Raw genomic sequence first — 17,270 nt, forward strand, 5'->3', positions numbered from 1 at the left:
TGTTTCAGGCCTCTGGCGTTCTCACAGAGTCAAACAAACTTAACTCAAGCAAGAAAAACCTACAAAGTTGGAATAAACTGTTCCAAACATGCTGTTCCTGGCGGCTCGCTTGTTTTCCAATCAGAGATTCAAACTGACGACTTTCAAGTAATGGGATTGCCTAAAGCCAGCTGCTGTGTATACCGTACAGCTGTATGCTGGTTTGTGTTATTAAGAAGGGTTGAAGTTTAGAGAGCAGCCCGGACCATGAGACCTCAAAACACCAACACTATCACACTTATCTCAATCCAAGCTGTTCCACCACCGTACCAGATTAATCACTATAGGAGCGGAGGTCAGGGGGTTATGAGTGAGAGGGGGATAGATGAAAAAAACTAGAGAGAGAGAAAGAGAAAGCTGTGGATGAACAGACACTGCATATGGAGCAAAGGGGAGGGAAAGTAACAGATGGACTTGTGAGGATTAGAGAAATCTGGGTGCGTTTCTGATGGAAACTCACCCAAGACGGAGAAGGGAAGTGATGAGCACAGAGGAAAAGGTGAAGGAAAACCGAATTCCTGTTCGAGGAGAGGCGAAGGAAACACAGAGAGTCTCAAACACGGTGAGTTGAGATGTTTGTTTGAGATTTTTTATTTTTTTATTTTGTTGAACTGATCAAAAGTTGAGCGTGAACAGCAGCTGGAGTTTTCCAATGAAGGCAAAGATTTCAGCTTATCATGCTGAGAGGATACCGATACAGGGAAAGCAATAGAGTGTGTATTCTACTTTTATTAACTGTGAATCTCCTGCAGTTTAAGTGTGGATATATAGCCATGGTTTTAGTGTCTCTGTAGTGAAATTTAGATCACTCAAACAACTACTAAAATCACAAAAAAAGAATGTTCTCTTAGCTGGGATAGTACATTGAGTGTGTGTCTCAAAGCTGTTTGCTGGCATTAGTTAATCCGTCAACTGTTGTTAACATAGACAGGTGTGTGGAGACGTTACGTCTACAAATGTACAGTTACTAAAACTGCTTCAGTGTACTGTACAGATTATAGTTCCACAAATTCAGAGGGCTGTATGTGGAAAAAATTGCACAAGATAAAAGGAGAATGACATCCTTCTGACATTATTAACTATAACTATATATATATTCTTAAGACAGACAAATCACCTGTAAAGCCTCTTGTTTTTCAGATATTCTGGCTGTTTAGACACTGCTCAGGTTGAAGGTTGGTCAGAGCTTTGATGGGAACTTCTGGACCTTTTTCACAGCAAACATTTTTGACTGGTCATAGTAGGAAAAGCACACAGCTGAAATTGATAACCTTAACGATGGCTCCATTCCATCAAGTGTCCCAGTAAGCTATTTCAGTGAGTCAGCATGCACAATACCAGGGCCTCTCCTAAGTGGAATGCAGCCATCATTAATGGTTTTGAATACACCTTTGCTTTTCCTACTATGACACGTCAACATGTCTGCCGTAAAAAAAGGTCTATTAGGTCAGAAATTCTTTCTACCAATAAGAATGATAAAGCTGTCATTTGTCCCGCCCTAACAGGTGCAACAACACTAACAGGGGACTCAGGAGGATGCCACTTGATCAGTCTAACCACACCCACACAGTCCTGCGAAGAGGTCCAATCAGCCACATTGATTGAAAACACCTGTATGTGTGTTCAGGGCCTTTAAAGGTCCCATGGCATGAAAATTTCATTTTTTTTAGTTTTTTTAGCATTAATATGCGTTCCCCCAGTCTGCCTATGGTCCCTCAGTGGCTAGAAATGGCGATAGGTGTAAACCGAGCCCTGGGTATCCTGCTCTGCCTTTGAGAAAATGAAAGCTCAGATGGGCCAATCTGGAATCTTCAGGTCATAAGGAGCAAGGTTACCTCCCCTTTCACTTTGACCGCCCAGAGAATTTGGCGCGCCCCTGAGAGAGAGACATCATGGCTTTCAAACAAGCAAAGTGGCAGTACGTCAAGGCCACACCCTCACCCTCCACCTTGCCCCCCCTTATCTCCTCCTCAATAGCTACAGACACAGAAATGGCACATCCTAAGGAAAGCTCATTGTGGGACTGGCTCTAGTGGCTGTAATTCTGCACCAAGGCTGAATTTTGGGAAAGAGACTTCAGATACAGTATTAGGGGACCACTAAGGTCTATATAAAAGCATCCAAAGAGCACCATGTCATGGGACCTTTAAACATTGAAGACCTAGTGTGCACTGATGCAGAATATCAAAAAAGGACCCCAAAAAAAAAGGACAGAGATGACAATGAGTCTGAGTGCTACGTTTACTGGGTTTATTGGATGTTAAATTACTGCCCATGCATTCAAATTTTTTTTCCCTATTCTCGCTCAGCCTCACCTGTTACCTGAATCCAAAATAAACCCACATTATGAAATATAATTGAAATTGGTATCTGGAAAGCAAAACACTTCCTACAAGCCTCTGTGTTTTAAACATCCTTTGAAAACCCCAAAACTGAAAGAATTCAAATTCAAGTTTTTTGACTAGCGACCAAACGATGTTTTTGAGGTAACGGCATACAGGAATGGCAAAGTGAAGTGAAACATCAATGACTCAAACAAAGACTTCCATCATAGACACGGTGACTCAACTGTTCACCTCTTAATCCCGATGATCGCCTCTGTCTCCCTTCTTTACTTTTAGGTGGTCGTGCAGACAAAGAAAGCATAAGAGTCGGTTGGCATTAACCTCATCCACCTAACCCTGCAAGATTACCAGGAGATTACCAGGCTCAGAGGTAGGCCTGAGATACCGGACTAATCACTCCCCTTGGGAGCTCAATCCCTCCTGGAAAGGTGAACGAGCAGGTTGAAGAACAGGATGTGCCCTGAGAGCGCCGCTGATTAGTCTCAAAATCCGCAGGACAAGATTACAACGTTTATCTTCACCTGTGGGGTTGCAAAAGCCATAAACAACATCTGAGACGTGATGGCGGTGGAAACATGGGGTAGGGTCGCAGCTCGGTGAGAAGAAATGTGCGGAGTCAAACGTGTCGCCTGGCTCGTGCCGTAACATCGAGAAGAAAGGAATTTAAATCTGATGAACTACTTTGCCGAACGTGGAAGAGGAGGAGAGCTGGAGTTCCTCCTGCGACCTCTTGCCTCCACATCTGTCTCTGTCTTGCTCGCTGGAGGGGATTAAATCCCAGCACTTCATCTTTCTCCACTCCACTGTCCCCTGACCTCCGCTCATCGACTGTTCTTCTGCTTTGAGCCCCCACCCTCCCTCCATCTCTCTTCACCTCTGACCTTTGTTCCACTTTAATCCCCTCTCGTTTTTTTTCTCTCCTTTTCATCCTCCATGAATCAATCTCAGTCGTCACAACAACCCGTCACGCTTCAGCACTGTGGTGTCACGGAAACCCCCCTCGCTCCTATCATCCTCATCCTCATTCTGATTGGTCAATAGAACCTGCCAGGCTCTTGCAGCCATTTTTGAACCAGCATCAACCCCCCCTCAAAGTGAAGCCGAAGCACACTCTCTGGTCCCCGACTCATTTCTCTCTGAGTTCCTTTGAGTCCAGAAGCAACAATGCTGGAGAACATGTCCAGACGTAACCGCTCCCTGCTGTCACTTACCCTCACCTCATTGGCCCTCACCCTGTCCGTCTCGGCTTTCTGCACCTCCTATTGGTGCGAGGGAACACACAAGGTGGTGAAGCCTGCCTGCCTGTCACCTGTCAAGTTGAAGAACTGCGGGCAGAACAACAGCCAGCCGTACATCACAGGTGAGGCCGGGAAATAAATTCAGGTATTATTTCGGTATGGCTTCCCTCTGGTGTACAGTGTCCATACACCAGATACTGAAAAAACCCCAATAGGAATCGATTTGGTGATTTGCAAGCCTCTCGCAAAAATCCTGGTGTTTAAACTGGGTTACATTTAGTATAAAAGTAAAGGATTTTTACACATCTGGATTACACACAACCATTGTTTCGACAGCATCTCAATGTTCATATTTCAACATATTGCTTCACATCAAAATTCATCATATAAAGGATAATTTACTGTATACCAACAGTTATTAGACACAGAAGTCTCAACTAACTGCAGCCCAGTTTGACGTGAGACATATACATGTATGGAAACTTAAGAGAGATGCATCTCACTATTGTGTCAAAAAAGCTTTCACAAATTTGGCCAAGAAGAGTCCAACACTACATGTATTGTTCATTTAGTACGTCCATCATGTTTTTAGTGCTGTTTTTCAAAATTATTTGCAGGAAACTTCAACGACTGCCAATTAGATAGGAAAGTTTGGTGAGTCTAAAAACAGTGTGGATCCAGTAACTTTTTAAAAGGAGGCAACTACCGCACTGGCATATGTATCCTATAGGCTGTGTGTATTTTGCTTGATAGGTTTAGCCCGATGCAGGTTGATTTCTGAGTATTTACCAAAACTCATAACCAAACAACTAAAGAAGCTACTGCTAATTAATTAGGAGTAAATACACAATTCTTCTCCATCCGCTTTCAATTGGCACATAAAATGAACTAATCAGTAATTTATTTACTTTATTACTCACTTAATTAATTGTCGTGCTTTGCCAGACCATCCGCACGCTGCGGAGCGGCCACACAGCATTGCGGGATGGGAGAAAATCGTGCTCTGGTTTATTGGCATTTCTTTAAACCAATCACAATCGTCTTGGGCGGCGCTAAGCACCGAACGGAGCTGCTGCAAAATAGTTGTGTGAGAGATTTACCCTGCAGAGATCTGGTGAGAAGTTAACCATAGTCCTCAGAAATCCACCAGAGTTTAGAATTCCAACACAAAGAAGGAGAAGGAGACAGAAATCGGCAAAAAGACATGCATCCGGCGGATTTTCCTGCGGCACCGGAGCAATCCCGGAAGTGGAACATCAAGGATATAGACTACTTAGTTAATGATTGTTTGTTTTCCTTCAACTGAAATGCACTGAATTGGTCCTATGAGTGCATTTTGTGTAGCCTACCGTGTTGAAAAATAAAAGAACATCTCAAATATATCCATACTTTTTCAGTGACTTTTTACAACAGTTTATTTGCATTATTTGTGTCACTGTTAGAACAGCCATATTAAATAAGTGTGATCATGTTTTGGCCAGGAAAGAAGCAATAACAATCCAAACAAATGCCACTTTACATTACCTGTTGCCTGACTTTGGAGATCCTTGACTCTTATTTTATTGCACATTAAAATCACATTATTACCATATTATTTTTTACTTTTCCTTATGTATCTGTCTTTATTGACTTTAATATATAAATTGCTATATGAATAAATGTATTCTTATTATTATTGTTTATACATTCTGTAAGTGAAACCAAAAGTCTAAAATGAAAAATGCACCAACATGCTGCCATCATGTTTTACACAATGCTGCATATAAAAAGTAAAGTATTTTAGACATGTAGGGCCCTATTTTAACGAACTAAGTGCACGGCGTGAAGCACATGGTACAGGTACGTTTAGGGCGTGTCCAAATCCACTTTTGTTAGTTTGACAGCGAAAAAAAGGGTTGTGTGCATGGTTCAAAAGGGTTGTACTCAGTGTCTTAATTAATCATAGGTGTGTTTTGGGCGTAACATGCAATAAACCAATCAGAGTGTCATCTCCCATTCCCTTTAAAAACCAGGCGCGTTTGGACCTTGGCGCATTGCTGTTATGATGGCGGATTTGCACCGTAATATTTTTATTTGTAATATTCTGCATGTGCGTGTGCTGCTGCGCTTCCCTGTGTGTGTAACAAGCATAGTGTGCGCGTGCTGTGCATGAAGCTAGGCGCATTTTACTAATGTGCTGTTAAAATAACAATGAAATGCTGCGCTATTGACTTTAGACCAGGTTTTTGTTGGTCAATGGTGCGATCACTTCCCACTGCCTCAAGATAGCAATACGCCAAGAATGCACCTGAACACACATGCCTGTAAGACCAGCACGCCCATGGGCGCACAGATAGGCGCAGGTGTATTTGCTATTTAAATGACGTGGGCGCTGGACGGGAAATTGACAACTGCGTCGGTCTTAAACTAGCAAAGACACTTACTCCGGCCTTTGCGCTGCGCCAGGTGCAAGATAGGGCCCGTAGAGTAACTATATGTATAGTTACTGTATGACCTCTATGTGTATGCCTGTTTACACAAAATTTTATTTGATATGGGTAATTAAGAGTAAACACTAATCTACTGCAGGATTTTATGGCATCCACGAGACTTTTTTGCACCTCATATTTAAGTGTTTTACACTTGACTTGACTGGAGATTCACATAATCCCAGCTTTGTTTGCTAATCTCAGAACTTTGTATCTGCATGTTATCTGGATTCCCTGACCTGCTGTCTTATCTCTCGCCACAAAGCCTATTTGTTTCCTTGTAGTATTCAATTTTCTCTCCGTAGAAAATGACAGATTACCTAAAGAACAGTGTTTCAAGGCAGGATTGCATTACACGCTCTGATCCACTGGAAGCCCCTTTTAGGATTTATGTTAGAGTTTCTTGGCATGCTGGCTTTAGAACCTATCCCAAACTGCATACAGGAAAATATTTAATTTCTAAACATCTTTTTTCTCCTCTTTGTGCTCTCTCAATTTTTTTAATGCTTGTTTTTAAGATTTTGAATGGGTTAGCGCCTTCTTGTTTATTAGAGCTTTTACATGTTCACATCCCTGTCAAAGCACTGAGGTCGTCCAATCAGATGCTCCTCAACGTTTCCAGGTCCAGGTTAAAAATTAAAGGTGGAAAAGCCTTTTCACTAGCTGCTGCAAATCAATCAAATCAATAGTAACAAATAGTTTACCTATTCAAATAAGAATTTATCGGTCCTTGGTTAAGAGACACTTCTTTTCAAGTTTAGTTTTGACACATTGACCTTTTCTACTGTTGAAAAACTGATTTGGTTAGTTGAAAAGCAATTAAAAAAGGCATAAAGGTGTTAAAAAGAGATTAAAGGAGCCACTGGACAGGACAGTCAGCAGGAGTTATATTCCTTTAAAAACAATTTCCCCCTGATCTACCCCAATCTCTCTCCCAGCTAGATTAAATAAATAGCCTGGTGCTACAATATGACGATCAATTTAAACAACAATAAATAAGTTAAAAATGATAATTCATTCACGTGAAAATGTATTAGGATTGTAAAACACATTTAAAAGGAACGTTATAAGTTCTTATTGAATAGAGTTAGGGTTGGGGTTATATATGTTGTCCTAGGATTAGGGTTATATATATCTATATGTAGGCCTAGGGTTAGGGTTTTATATATATATATATATATATAAGTAGGCCTGGAGTTAGGGCTAGTGTTTGTTTATTTTATCCATTTTGGTTTTATGAGCTTGTTAAGCACTTTGGTCAACTATGGTTGTTTTTAAAAGTCCTATATAAATACATTTGAACTTGAACTCTACTTTCTGCACCTTTGAATACATTTCCCTCCTGAGTTTATTTCTTAAATTTTTTCTTTACTCCACCCAGGGACCCCCACCCCAGACCCGGGGCAACTGCCCTCCAACGTGACACTCTCTCCGCTGCAGAAGGAGGAGCTGGCCAGGACACAGAGAAGGCAGCTGGCCAACGCCGTCAACTACATCTGGGAGACGGGCGAGGATAAGTACATGCTGCGCTACTTCCACACCGGCTTCTGGCTCTCCTGTGAGAAGCACAATGAAGGTTTGTGATCAACATGACAAGATCCCTGTGGTTAAACAGCTGAGCTTCTAATCAATGGTTGATACTTGGAAACACCTGCGTGGTACCTGAAATATTTTTACATTTTTGGATTAAATACTCCATTACAAGTAAAAGTCCTGCATTCAAAATATGCAAAGTGTATGCAAATGTACTTAAAGTATCAAAAGTAAAAGCACTAGTTTTGCAGAAAAAACACTTTGACTAATATATTATTATCTATTATACAATTAGATTGTTAATTCTTATCAGGCATCAGTGTGTAAGCAGCATTTTACTGTTGCAGCTGCTCGAGGTGGAGCTAGTTTATATACAGTTTGCTGGTGTAGTCCAATGGTTCCCAACATAGTGGTCAGGCCTCCTCATAGGGTCACAAGATCTGTGGGTGTCATGATATGGTTAAGAAGGGGAAAATGCTAAGTTCTGCTACAATTATTTTTATTCATTTAACCCTAACCCTAACCCTTTCATATATTTATGTAAAATCTTAAACTGTAAAGTAACTAGTAACCATTTAGTGGAGTATAATGTAGAATGGTAAGTATAAAGTAACAGAAAATGGAAGTACAAGTATCTGAAATTTGTACTCACGTCCAGTACTTGAATAATGTAATTAGTTACTTTCCACAACTGAATATTATGATGAACCCTTCCTCCCTATGCTTTCATTATTTATACAAAAATATCCATACTTGCATAAAAGGTGCACAGTAAACCGGTTATCACAAGATCAAACAGCAGGTATTTTAATGTGATATTAACAGTGTGTGTTTTATTATTTTCACCTGTTATATGCATTGATTAAACCGTCCACTTCAGCAACTGAGTGAGGATCAGAAATCATTGTTACATAAACGTATCCAGTTTGAAAGCCACTGTCAGTGGAACTATTGTGGCTGCCAATAAGAATGTGTTTTAGTCAACATAGATTATTTACAGTTAAGCCTCTCTCTTCAGTAATCACTAAGGAGGATAATTTCTACAAGCCTGGATTATTGTATCCACAGATACTGCAGCAGGGAACGTCTCTTTATAGAAAAACAGGCTTTTTCTCATTCACCTTTTTTTTATTAAAAATGCTCTTTCTGCTATTCCAAATATCATGTTTTTATTATTTGATGCTACTGCATCATCTCCTATGGAGAGAGCACCAAGAATCAAACTTCATCAAACCTTCTTCAGTCACTGCCACTCGTTGGTTTACCACTGTTCTTTAATTCTGATCACAATATATTATAACCCTCCTCCAAACTAGCACACAGTATGTGAGAAAGCATGCACAGAGCAAGCTTAGGTACCCTGTAAACCAAATGTAATCACTGGCGTGTATTGGTCCACCAGAGGACACTGTGATTGCTTGATATTTCAGCAGTTTGACCTTTTTATTCCTCCTCCCCATGGAAATGTGAACTACTGGGCTTAAATCAACTATTTGTATTAAATTTTCAGGATTTATAATGAGTATACAATAGAAGAACACTTTCAGCATTTGCAAGAGATTATTTATATCATCCCTCCCCCAACAAACTACTTGCAGTTGAACAACTATAATCCTCGTGCTTTTGTTATGGCCGAGTCTTTAAAGACAGACATACGTTTTGCCTTCATCCCCTAAATGATGGTTGATATTTAATTCTAATAAGATTCAACATGGTTAAAACTACTTTAGTGCGTAACTTTTTGATATTAATGAACGCCCATTCAAGCCATTGCCAATGAGTTGCTACAAAGCTAATTAAGACCATCAGCTCGACAATACTCTCTCTGTATTTCTCAGTATGGCTATGTTCAGAAGATTGTGTCGCCCGGTGACTTTCCCGTGCAGAAACTCAAGTGTAGATAATGACCCCTTCTGAAGAGTCCATAATGTATTTTTAATCCTCCGTGTCCTCCTTGGCTACTAGCAACTGGGTTGAGGGGTGATCATGTAAGGCTTGTATCATGTGGACGCACTGAGAGTTTTGTTGTCATTATAGAATAGAATTCCTCATTCCTCACTACGCACTATAGCTTTAAAGACAGAAATATAGCATTGTACTACAATAAGTACATAACTTAAATTACCTGATGACCATCAGGATGTTGATACATGAGCTCTGTTGTGATTGTTCTTCCAGGTGAGGATCAGGTAGAAAAGTGCCGCAGCTTCATTGAGCTGACCCCAGGAGAAACACAAGGTCGGTAACAGAACATTTTTCCATCCCCACAGCCAATCAACTACTAATCAACTGAAAATATACTGTATATTTTTTTAATTTTTCATTGTCAAATCCTTTCTTTTTTTGGCTTGAATGAAGTTTCTAAGGATACATATAATGTTTTCTTTTCCCACAGGTGTCCCTTTAATCAATTTTTCATCCCCACAGCCAAACATCTCATCAGCCACAAAGATAATTGTTTTTTTAAATTACTCAGCGTCTAAATCCTCGCTTTCGTTGGCCTAAATGAAGTTTTTGAGAACTTATAAAATGTTTTCTTTTCCCACAGGTGTCCTCTGGCTTTCAGTCATCAGTGAGTTTATGTACATCAGTCTTCTGGCCATGGGCTTCCTGCTGATGTGTATGGAAGCGATTTGCCTCTGTGCCAAGAGGGAGATGAACGCCCTCAAGATCAACGCCTACGCCGCCATGTGCACTGTCCTCTCAGGTGAGGAGGGGGGGGGGCACTCTGAGTTGTTATAGAGAGGTGAAGTCCCTCCCCTTCCGATGGACCACCATGGGACACTTAATGGAAAAAGTATGTACTGTAGTGAACGAGGAGATTCATTATTTTGTATCCTGTTTTTGAGCCATGAATTACACATATGATGTTTGTCAATTTCCCAAGTCAAGAAAGTTTCTGTTTGTCGTAAAACTGTTGAGATAAAAGGCATCGGTGATGTCTCGCTGAAGCTACGATGTTTGTGTGTTTTGTACCAGGATGTATAATTACTCAAATGAGCAACAGATCTTCCTCCTTCTTTTGCAAAATTATCTTTTAAATTGACAACCATTATATGTGTGATTCATTGCTCAATTTTTAACGGGATCCAAAAAATAATGTGTCTCTCCCCTTTCACGGCTGTTCATATTTTTTTCAGAATTAACGTCTCATGAGGTCCACCGGAAGGGGAAGGGACTTCGCCTCTCTATGAAACATCACTCTTTAACTTGTGTGATTGTACACAGCCCAAAATACCATTGATGGTAGTTGTTTAAATTAGTAATAATTTGATCACTAAACTGCACCCAGGTATGCATTCTTGTCTTTGAGTGGAGTGATGATATATGCTAAATAATTCCTTCATTTCCTCTTATGTAAATACTTTCAAATGTTTTCTCCAAAATGATCGGACTTATCCTCTCTACTTTTTCTCGTTTTAACTTTATCTCTGTCTTTTCTTCCTTTACCAGGTTTGATGGGGATGGTAGCACACATGATGTACACCACAGTGTTTCAGATGACTGTGAGCATCGGGCCCAAAGACTGGAGGCCACAGACCTGGGACTACGGATGGTCTTTTGCGTGAGTTTGTTTCAATTTACCCCGTTCTCCGCAAATCTGATTTAAGGCGTGTTCACAAACCACATTTAAAACAGTGAAAGTGATTCATTTTAAAGGTTTTGCTGCAGTAAGATTGGCTCACAGGGTGAAATTGTTCACCCTAATTTGAGCCGTTTTGAGAGACGGAAAGTCCAAACTCTAGGAAACTATCGTAGCTCATTATCTGTGTTGCACCATCATTTTATTTAATTTGCCTGAGTATAAACTGCATCACAACTTCAAGCACAGTTTTGAGACAATAACAAGACAGGATTTCACTACGTCGCTAAACTTCTAGCACCAAATATACACTGACACGTGGATGCACTTTCCTGTGCCACTCGTGGTGTGACCAGGCCTTCAAACAAACCGTTAGCCTGACCTGTTCTCCCAACTCTTTCCACCCTCACCAGTATGGCGTGGCTGTCGTTCAGCTGCTGCATGGCGGCCGCCGTGGCCACGCTCAACTCCTACACCAAGACCCTCATTGAGATGAAGCACCGCGCCCGGCTGAGGCTGGAGGAGGTGCGTGCTGCTTCCTGCGCCCCCTCCTACGAGGAGGTCGTTCGAGCCGGCAGTGGAGGCGTTTACTCTGTCAGTCAGCTGATTCAGCTCGGCCAGCAGGGGGCACTCATGGACCCTCTGTGGCCCCGAGGAATGGGACCAGCGGTCGGCTCTCTTGCATGCGGCACTGGGGGAGCGCTGCTTATTGGTGGAGGGGGAATTGGAGTTGGAGGAATGGGAGCTGTTGGGATGGGAATGGGAGGAGTTGGAGTGGGAGGGAATGTCGTTGGAATGGGAGAACTGGGAATGGGAGCAGTAGGAGGAGTTGGGGGAATGGGGGTTGGAGTAGTTGGTGTTGGAGGAAATGGAGTTGGAATGGGAGCAGTAGGAGGAGTTAGGGGAATGGGTTTGGGAACGATGGGGGGAATGGGAGGATGTGGAATGGGAGGGGGGCGGCTGGTGGACCCTCATGGTATGGTGGTGGTGGAGGGATGTGGCGCTGAAGGATGCGAAGACTGTGAACGGGAGATGGACGAGATAGATTACGCTCTGCAGGAGGAGAGAGAGGACTCGCTCTGCTAAGACTTTAGGGAGCCGAGGACTTTGACAATATCTGATCGGGATTGGCTCGACACATTGTATTTGAAACTGCATTTCGTGATTACAAGATTTGAACAAATACCTCCGGAAATATTCATTGTTTTTTGAATATGTGCAGTTTCAAATGATAATTACAGCATTTTTAGTCACACAATGGTCATTTCAAGCTGTGATTTGATTTGGGGACAGAAAAGGATAATCCACATACCACACAACTTTGTGAGCAATTTTCCCATGCGCACAGACTCACAGCTCCAATGGACTGTTGGTTCATCATGTTGTTACAGCTAACGAGTTAGCAGAGAATCGTCTATTTACACGTCCAGCAGACACGGAGCAACATTATCGTCCCATTGCAAACCTCTGCTTTTATGAGGAAGGTTGGCGCATTGAGACTTGGACATCCATGTGCAGCAGAAGAACCAAAACTATTGGCTAAAAGAGGCCAAAAGCTGCATTGAGTCTTGTGTTGATTCCATTAACTTCAACAGGTCACTGGTAGCGACTTATTTCGGACAATGACTTTGCTGCTAATGTGGACTTGTGTTCAACATGCAGTAGCACCCGTGAACCCCTGTTAATGTTTTGAAACTCCTTTCCTATCATTTTATTTTTTATTTATTATAGAATTTTGCAGTTGGAATGACCAGAAGACAAAACGTATATGAAATGTTCAAACAATTGCCTCTTTTTTAACAAAAAAGTAGTTTCATGGAAATATTTGAAACATTAAACATTAAACATTAAAAGGACCAAAAAGCAATAAAGTGTGGTCATGTCAATAGAAAGCTGTGTCTGCTATAATTTAATAATCTTTTAAAATCCCGTTACTTAATTACAGTAATACTTAATAATATTTTTTTAATAATGTCTAGGAGGGGCTGTTCTATATGTTCAATAAGAAATCAGCTAACAGCTATTTCAGGCTGGATGTATACAGAACACAGAGAATAAAACAGAAATTGGTTTTGTGACGCTATGCAATGACAATTATCTTCCAGGAAAATGTTGCTACAAACAGATCAGTAAAACTTCTGTTTTCTCTGCTCGTGTAAATACAGCCTTACAGTGACTTCTTCAGGGAATGCATGTCGTTTTATGACTTACGAGATGTGTAAGAGGATGTGACATTATTTAAGTGTTAAACTCAAAAGGTTTGAAAAGTATATGATGTTATTTTTTGTTTTTTATCTGTTTGCGTGAATGGATGAAAATCCCCTCCAGTGTAATATGATGTAATAAAAACAAACCACATTGTCTAATGATGTCTTATCAATACACGGATTCCATGTAATCATGTAATCATCACCTTTATGTTGAGACAATAATGATAAATCACATTTTGTGTTGCAGAAGTGTCAAAATAAAATTGCAGTAGAACATGATATTCAGGTTGTCTGAAAAGCATAATCATATGAAAGCTTATTTTGGGAATCCAAGGTTTTACAAGTAAAACTCGTGTTCATTTCTCTCATAGAAAACTTCTAGACTCAGATGCCCATGAAATTCTCACAGTTAAATCATCAGTTTGAACGTTAAAAAACTGCTTTGATTAATAAAAAAATTAAAAGGTACAAGACATTGTGCACAAGGTTTTAGGGAAGACTCTGAAGGAGCAATGTGGTAACAAATTATGTGTTATTATTTGTTTGGTACTTTGCCAGGTATGTCTGTCAATCAGCGGAGTTCGAAGATGGGTGTGGTCCGACCAAGGGGGCCATAAGTAGAGGGGTACGAATTAAGGAAGGTGCCATTGGCCCCCTCACTTCACGCCCGTGGCCCGATTTGGCGTTGTGACTGGTGTGATCCCATCGCAAGATGGTCTCTAGTTTGCATCTATTCAATTCAATTTTATTTCTAGTATCAAATCATGACAAGAGTTATCTCAAGACTATGCACCGATAGACCGACAAGCGACCGTAATTGACCGGTTTTCACGTGCTCGGCCATGACCGCCGACCGGCGTGCCCGAGATATTCTCGCACATGCAGGGAACCTCGTGAAATAACCTGCTACATGTCAGCTGTTTCTTCAGCGTGTGTGCAGAAGATACCAAGTTTGCAATATGCAACACCTGCAAGGAAAAAGTAGGGCATGGAGGGACGACACCAAAATCCAAAATCACATTTTTTTAGTTGGATATTGGATGTGAAAAGAAGGAAATGGTTCTAACATTGCACTTTAGATGTGTGTGAATTTCCCACACCAGGAGAAATTTATATAATTCTATTTTATAGTGATTCATTATCTGTTCTATGTTCTGTGCAAAATGTTCTATTAAAGAAAAGATAGAAAATAAATATTTGTGTGTTCTGTAAAGTGGTTAGAAAAAATTAAATCGGAATCGGCTAAAAACGGTATCGGCTGGCCTAACTCAAAGAAAATCGGAAATCGGAATCGGCCTAGAAAGTTGTAATCGGTGCATCTCTACTCAAGACACTTTACAGATGTAGGAAGATCTAGACCACACTCTATAATTTGCAAAGACTCCAACAATTGTATTACTTATTCCTAACCATTTCAAAACTCTTTACAACCCAGACAAATATAAAGGAATAAAACAGTATCCGGATTTGTTTTACCTGCAGCCTTTTATGCATGTGACCTGAGTTTGTATACCCAGTATTTCTGTGTTTATCCATAAAAAGAGGAAAAGCCAGAAAGAAAGATTACAGCAACAGAGAGATTTGGACATTAAGACAGATGCTTTCAAATGCTGGACAGAAGATTATGTCAATAATCTCCCCAGTCAGGGAAATAAGACTGAGATAGAGAGCAAGAGATTGACATTATATAGGCAGTGAGGCACAGATAAACAGGTTGTCAGGTCAACGAGCAGTATGCTGAAAGTAATTAAAAATGTAAACTAAGTTGAATTATACAACGGTTTATGTAAGATTCAAAACAACCCAATGGAACATGCAGTGGTTAGTTCATTTATCCATTCAGTATCTGTCACTGTTTGTTAAACAGCATGCATTCGTCCATTTCATATTTTATTTTGAAAATTCTAAGGATGTTGCAGCTACCATTTGACATAAAAAGTTTGTGATTCCCAATTATAAGTTTAATTTCTATATTTGTATTGGTAATATATTGCTCAAATCAAAGTTCCATGGTTCCAAGTGTCATTTTTTTAAAGAGGTGATGTTTTTTTTATTTTGGAAGAAACCCTCCAAACTAAATTTCCTCTTTGGTAAAGTAATTTGAAACTAATTTGGCTTCATAATGAAAAAAACAGCATGCTTACTTTTCAAAACCACAGCAGATGTCTGTCAGAAAGTGGAGCAAGAAAGTAAACTAGGTCTTCTCATTACAAAACAATATTAATCTTTTATATACAGACTATCGTCTGTGTTTGTCTTGAATGAAACCGGCCAACTGTGAACATCTGGAGGCCTTGGGAGGAACAAAGGCTTAGGCTCTTATTTTTAAGACCACAACACTAAAATATTCCCAAAAACACTAAATATAGTGCAGACACAAAATACAAAAGAACAATTATTGCAGGATGTTTTCCGATCTTTGATCTAGTCTACCATACATGTTCACAGTCTAAGCAGCAACATACTCTGGATAATCTACAGGTTACTCTGGATAATCTACAGACCCCACAGGGAAAATTGCTCACAATCAGAGCTGTGTGGTATGTGGATTATCTTTTGGACAACAGTTTTTTTTTATGTAATCCCTCTGTTGATAGAGATGAACCTGTGACATCAGTATTACGCTGTGTAAACAGGTCAAGAAGTGGGTTGACTGGAGCACATATAGACCAATGTCATTTGCACCTGTGGAAAGGGGGATTGGTGATGTACGGAAGCCAGAGTTGATGCACCGTAGTTATGAACCCAGTCACAGTTCTTTTGTGGTGTTTGTGGACTTGCTTGCAGTAGGAAACTCTATGTTGGTTCACCACTTTGGTCCAGACTGAAATATATCTAGCTGTTGGATACATTGCCATGGATTTTGTACAGGCATTTGTGGTTACCAGAAGATGAATCTCAATGACTTTGGTGATAATCTGATGTAGTGCCACAGTGAGGTTTACATTTGTGGCTTTGAGTCAAATTTCTTGACAACTATTGGGCGGTATCTTAATGCTATAGTGCGCACGACTATTCATATTAACGGACATCCGTTATATTCAAGCCATTGCCAAATGAGTTGATACAAAGCTAATCTATATCAACGAAGTTTAATTTCTGGGATTGTTCAGGTGCTGCCGGAAATTCTGCCTGATGTCCATTACCTTCCGCTTTGGTCGATTTCTGAGGACTATGGTTAACTGCTCCTCAGATCTCTGCAGGGTAAATCCAGACAGGTAGCTACACTATCTGTCCAATCTGAGTTTTCTTTTGCACGACTAAAACAACCTTTAAACGTGCACATTCCTTCCTGAGGCACCATTACTCCGTTCGGCGCCTAGCTATCGAAGGCTTGCGTCACGTGGATGCAACAACATTGTTGTTCTCATTACTTAGAATTCCTCATGTGGGAGACAGAAACTATGCACTATAGCTTTAAACTAAAATGTTAAACATTAAAAACATTAACTGCTAAACATCAGCATGTTCAGCCCTGGCTCCTACAATTTATGTTCAAATACAACGAAATTGCATTTAGTTCCGTTTCGGGGGATATGTATTTTGCCCCTGGATTATATTTGTGTTTGGCGTATCACAATTATTTTTCAAATCAAAGTCCATGGTAGTCCACATAAGGAGGAGACCGCTGTCCGTGTTCTGTGTCAAAGCAAAAGTCAACGTTGACTTGTTTACGTAACATACTTAACTTCTGTACATACCTCAAATTACATAACAGATCTGTTTGTTTTAACCCGAACCATGATCTTTTTCTAACCTCATGTCATAACATTAACCACGTGTTAAAAGAGAATCACAACATTCGTTGGACGCTGGAAGATACTCAAAACGTAATTAAGAATGCAGTTTCGTTG

General features: G+C 40.4%; 1 protein-coding gene across 1 annotated transcript; it reads left to right on the forward strand.

The window, feature by feature from the left end:
• The first annotated feature begins 345 nt into the window (after positions 1 to 345).
• Positions 346 to 13,695, forward strand: LOC120571342 (germ cell-specific gene 1-like protein). Its single transcript, XM_039820236.1, has 8 exons — positions 346 to 601; positions 2,661 to 3,744; positions 7,472 to 7,666; positions 9,802 to 9,861; positions 10,172 to 10,330; positions 11,077 to 11,188; positions 11,620 to 11,876; positions 12,147 to 13,695. The coding sequence occupies exons 2-8, from the start codon at positions 3,549 to 3,551 to the stop codon at positions 12,290 to 12,292; spliced, it is 1,125 nt and encodes a 374-aa protein (XP_039676170.1). The 5' UTR covers positions 346 to 601; positions 2,661 to 3,548; the 3' UTR covers positions 12,293 to 13,695.
• Positions 13,696 to 17,270: the final 3,575 nt, after the last annotated feature.

Source organism: Perca fluviatilis, chromosome 13 (assembly GCF_010015445.1).
Source record: "Perca fluviatilis chromosome 13, GENO_Pfluv_1.0, whole genome shotgun sequence".
Taxonomy (NCBI): domain Eukaryota; kingdom Metazoa; phylum Chordata; class Actinopteri; order Perciformes; family Percidae; genus Perca; species Perca fluviatilis.

Coding starts and splice junctions, on each gene's coding strand:
- LOC120571342 (XM_039820236.1), top strand. CDS start 3,549: ATGCTGGAGAACATGTCCAGACGTAACCGCTCCCTGCTGTCACTTACC. Junction 11,189..11,619: donor GACTACGGATGGTCTTTTGC/GTGAGTTTGTTT, acceptor CACCCTCACCAG/TATGGCGTGGCTGTCGTTCA. Junction 11,877..12,146: donor CCGAGGAATGGGACCAGCGG/TCGGCTCTCTTG, acceptor GAATGGGAGGAT/GTGGAATGGGAGGGGGGCGG.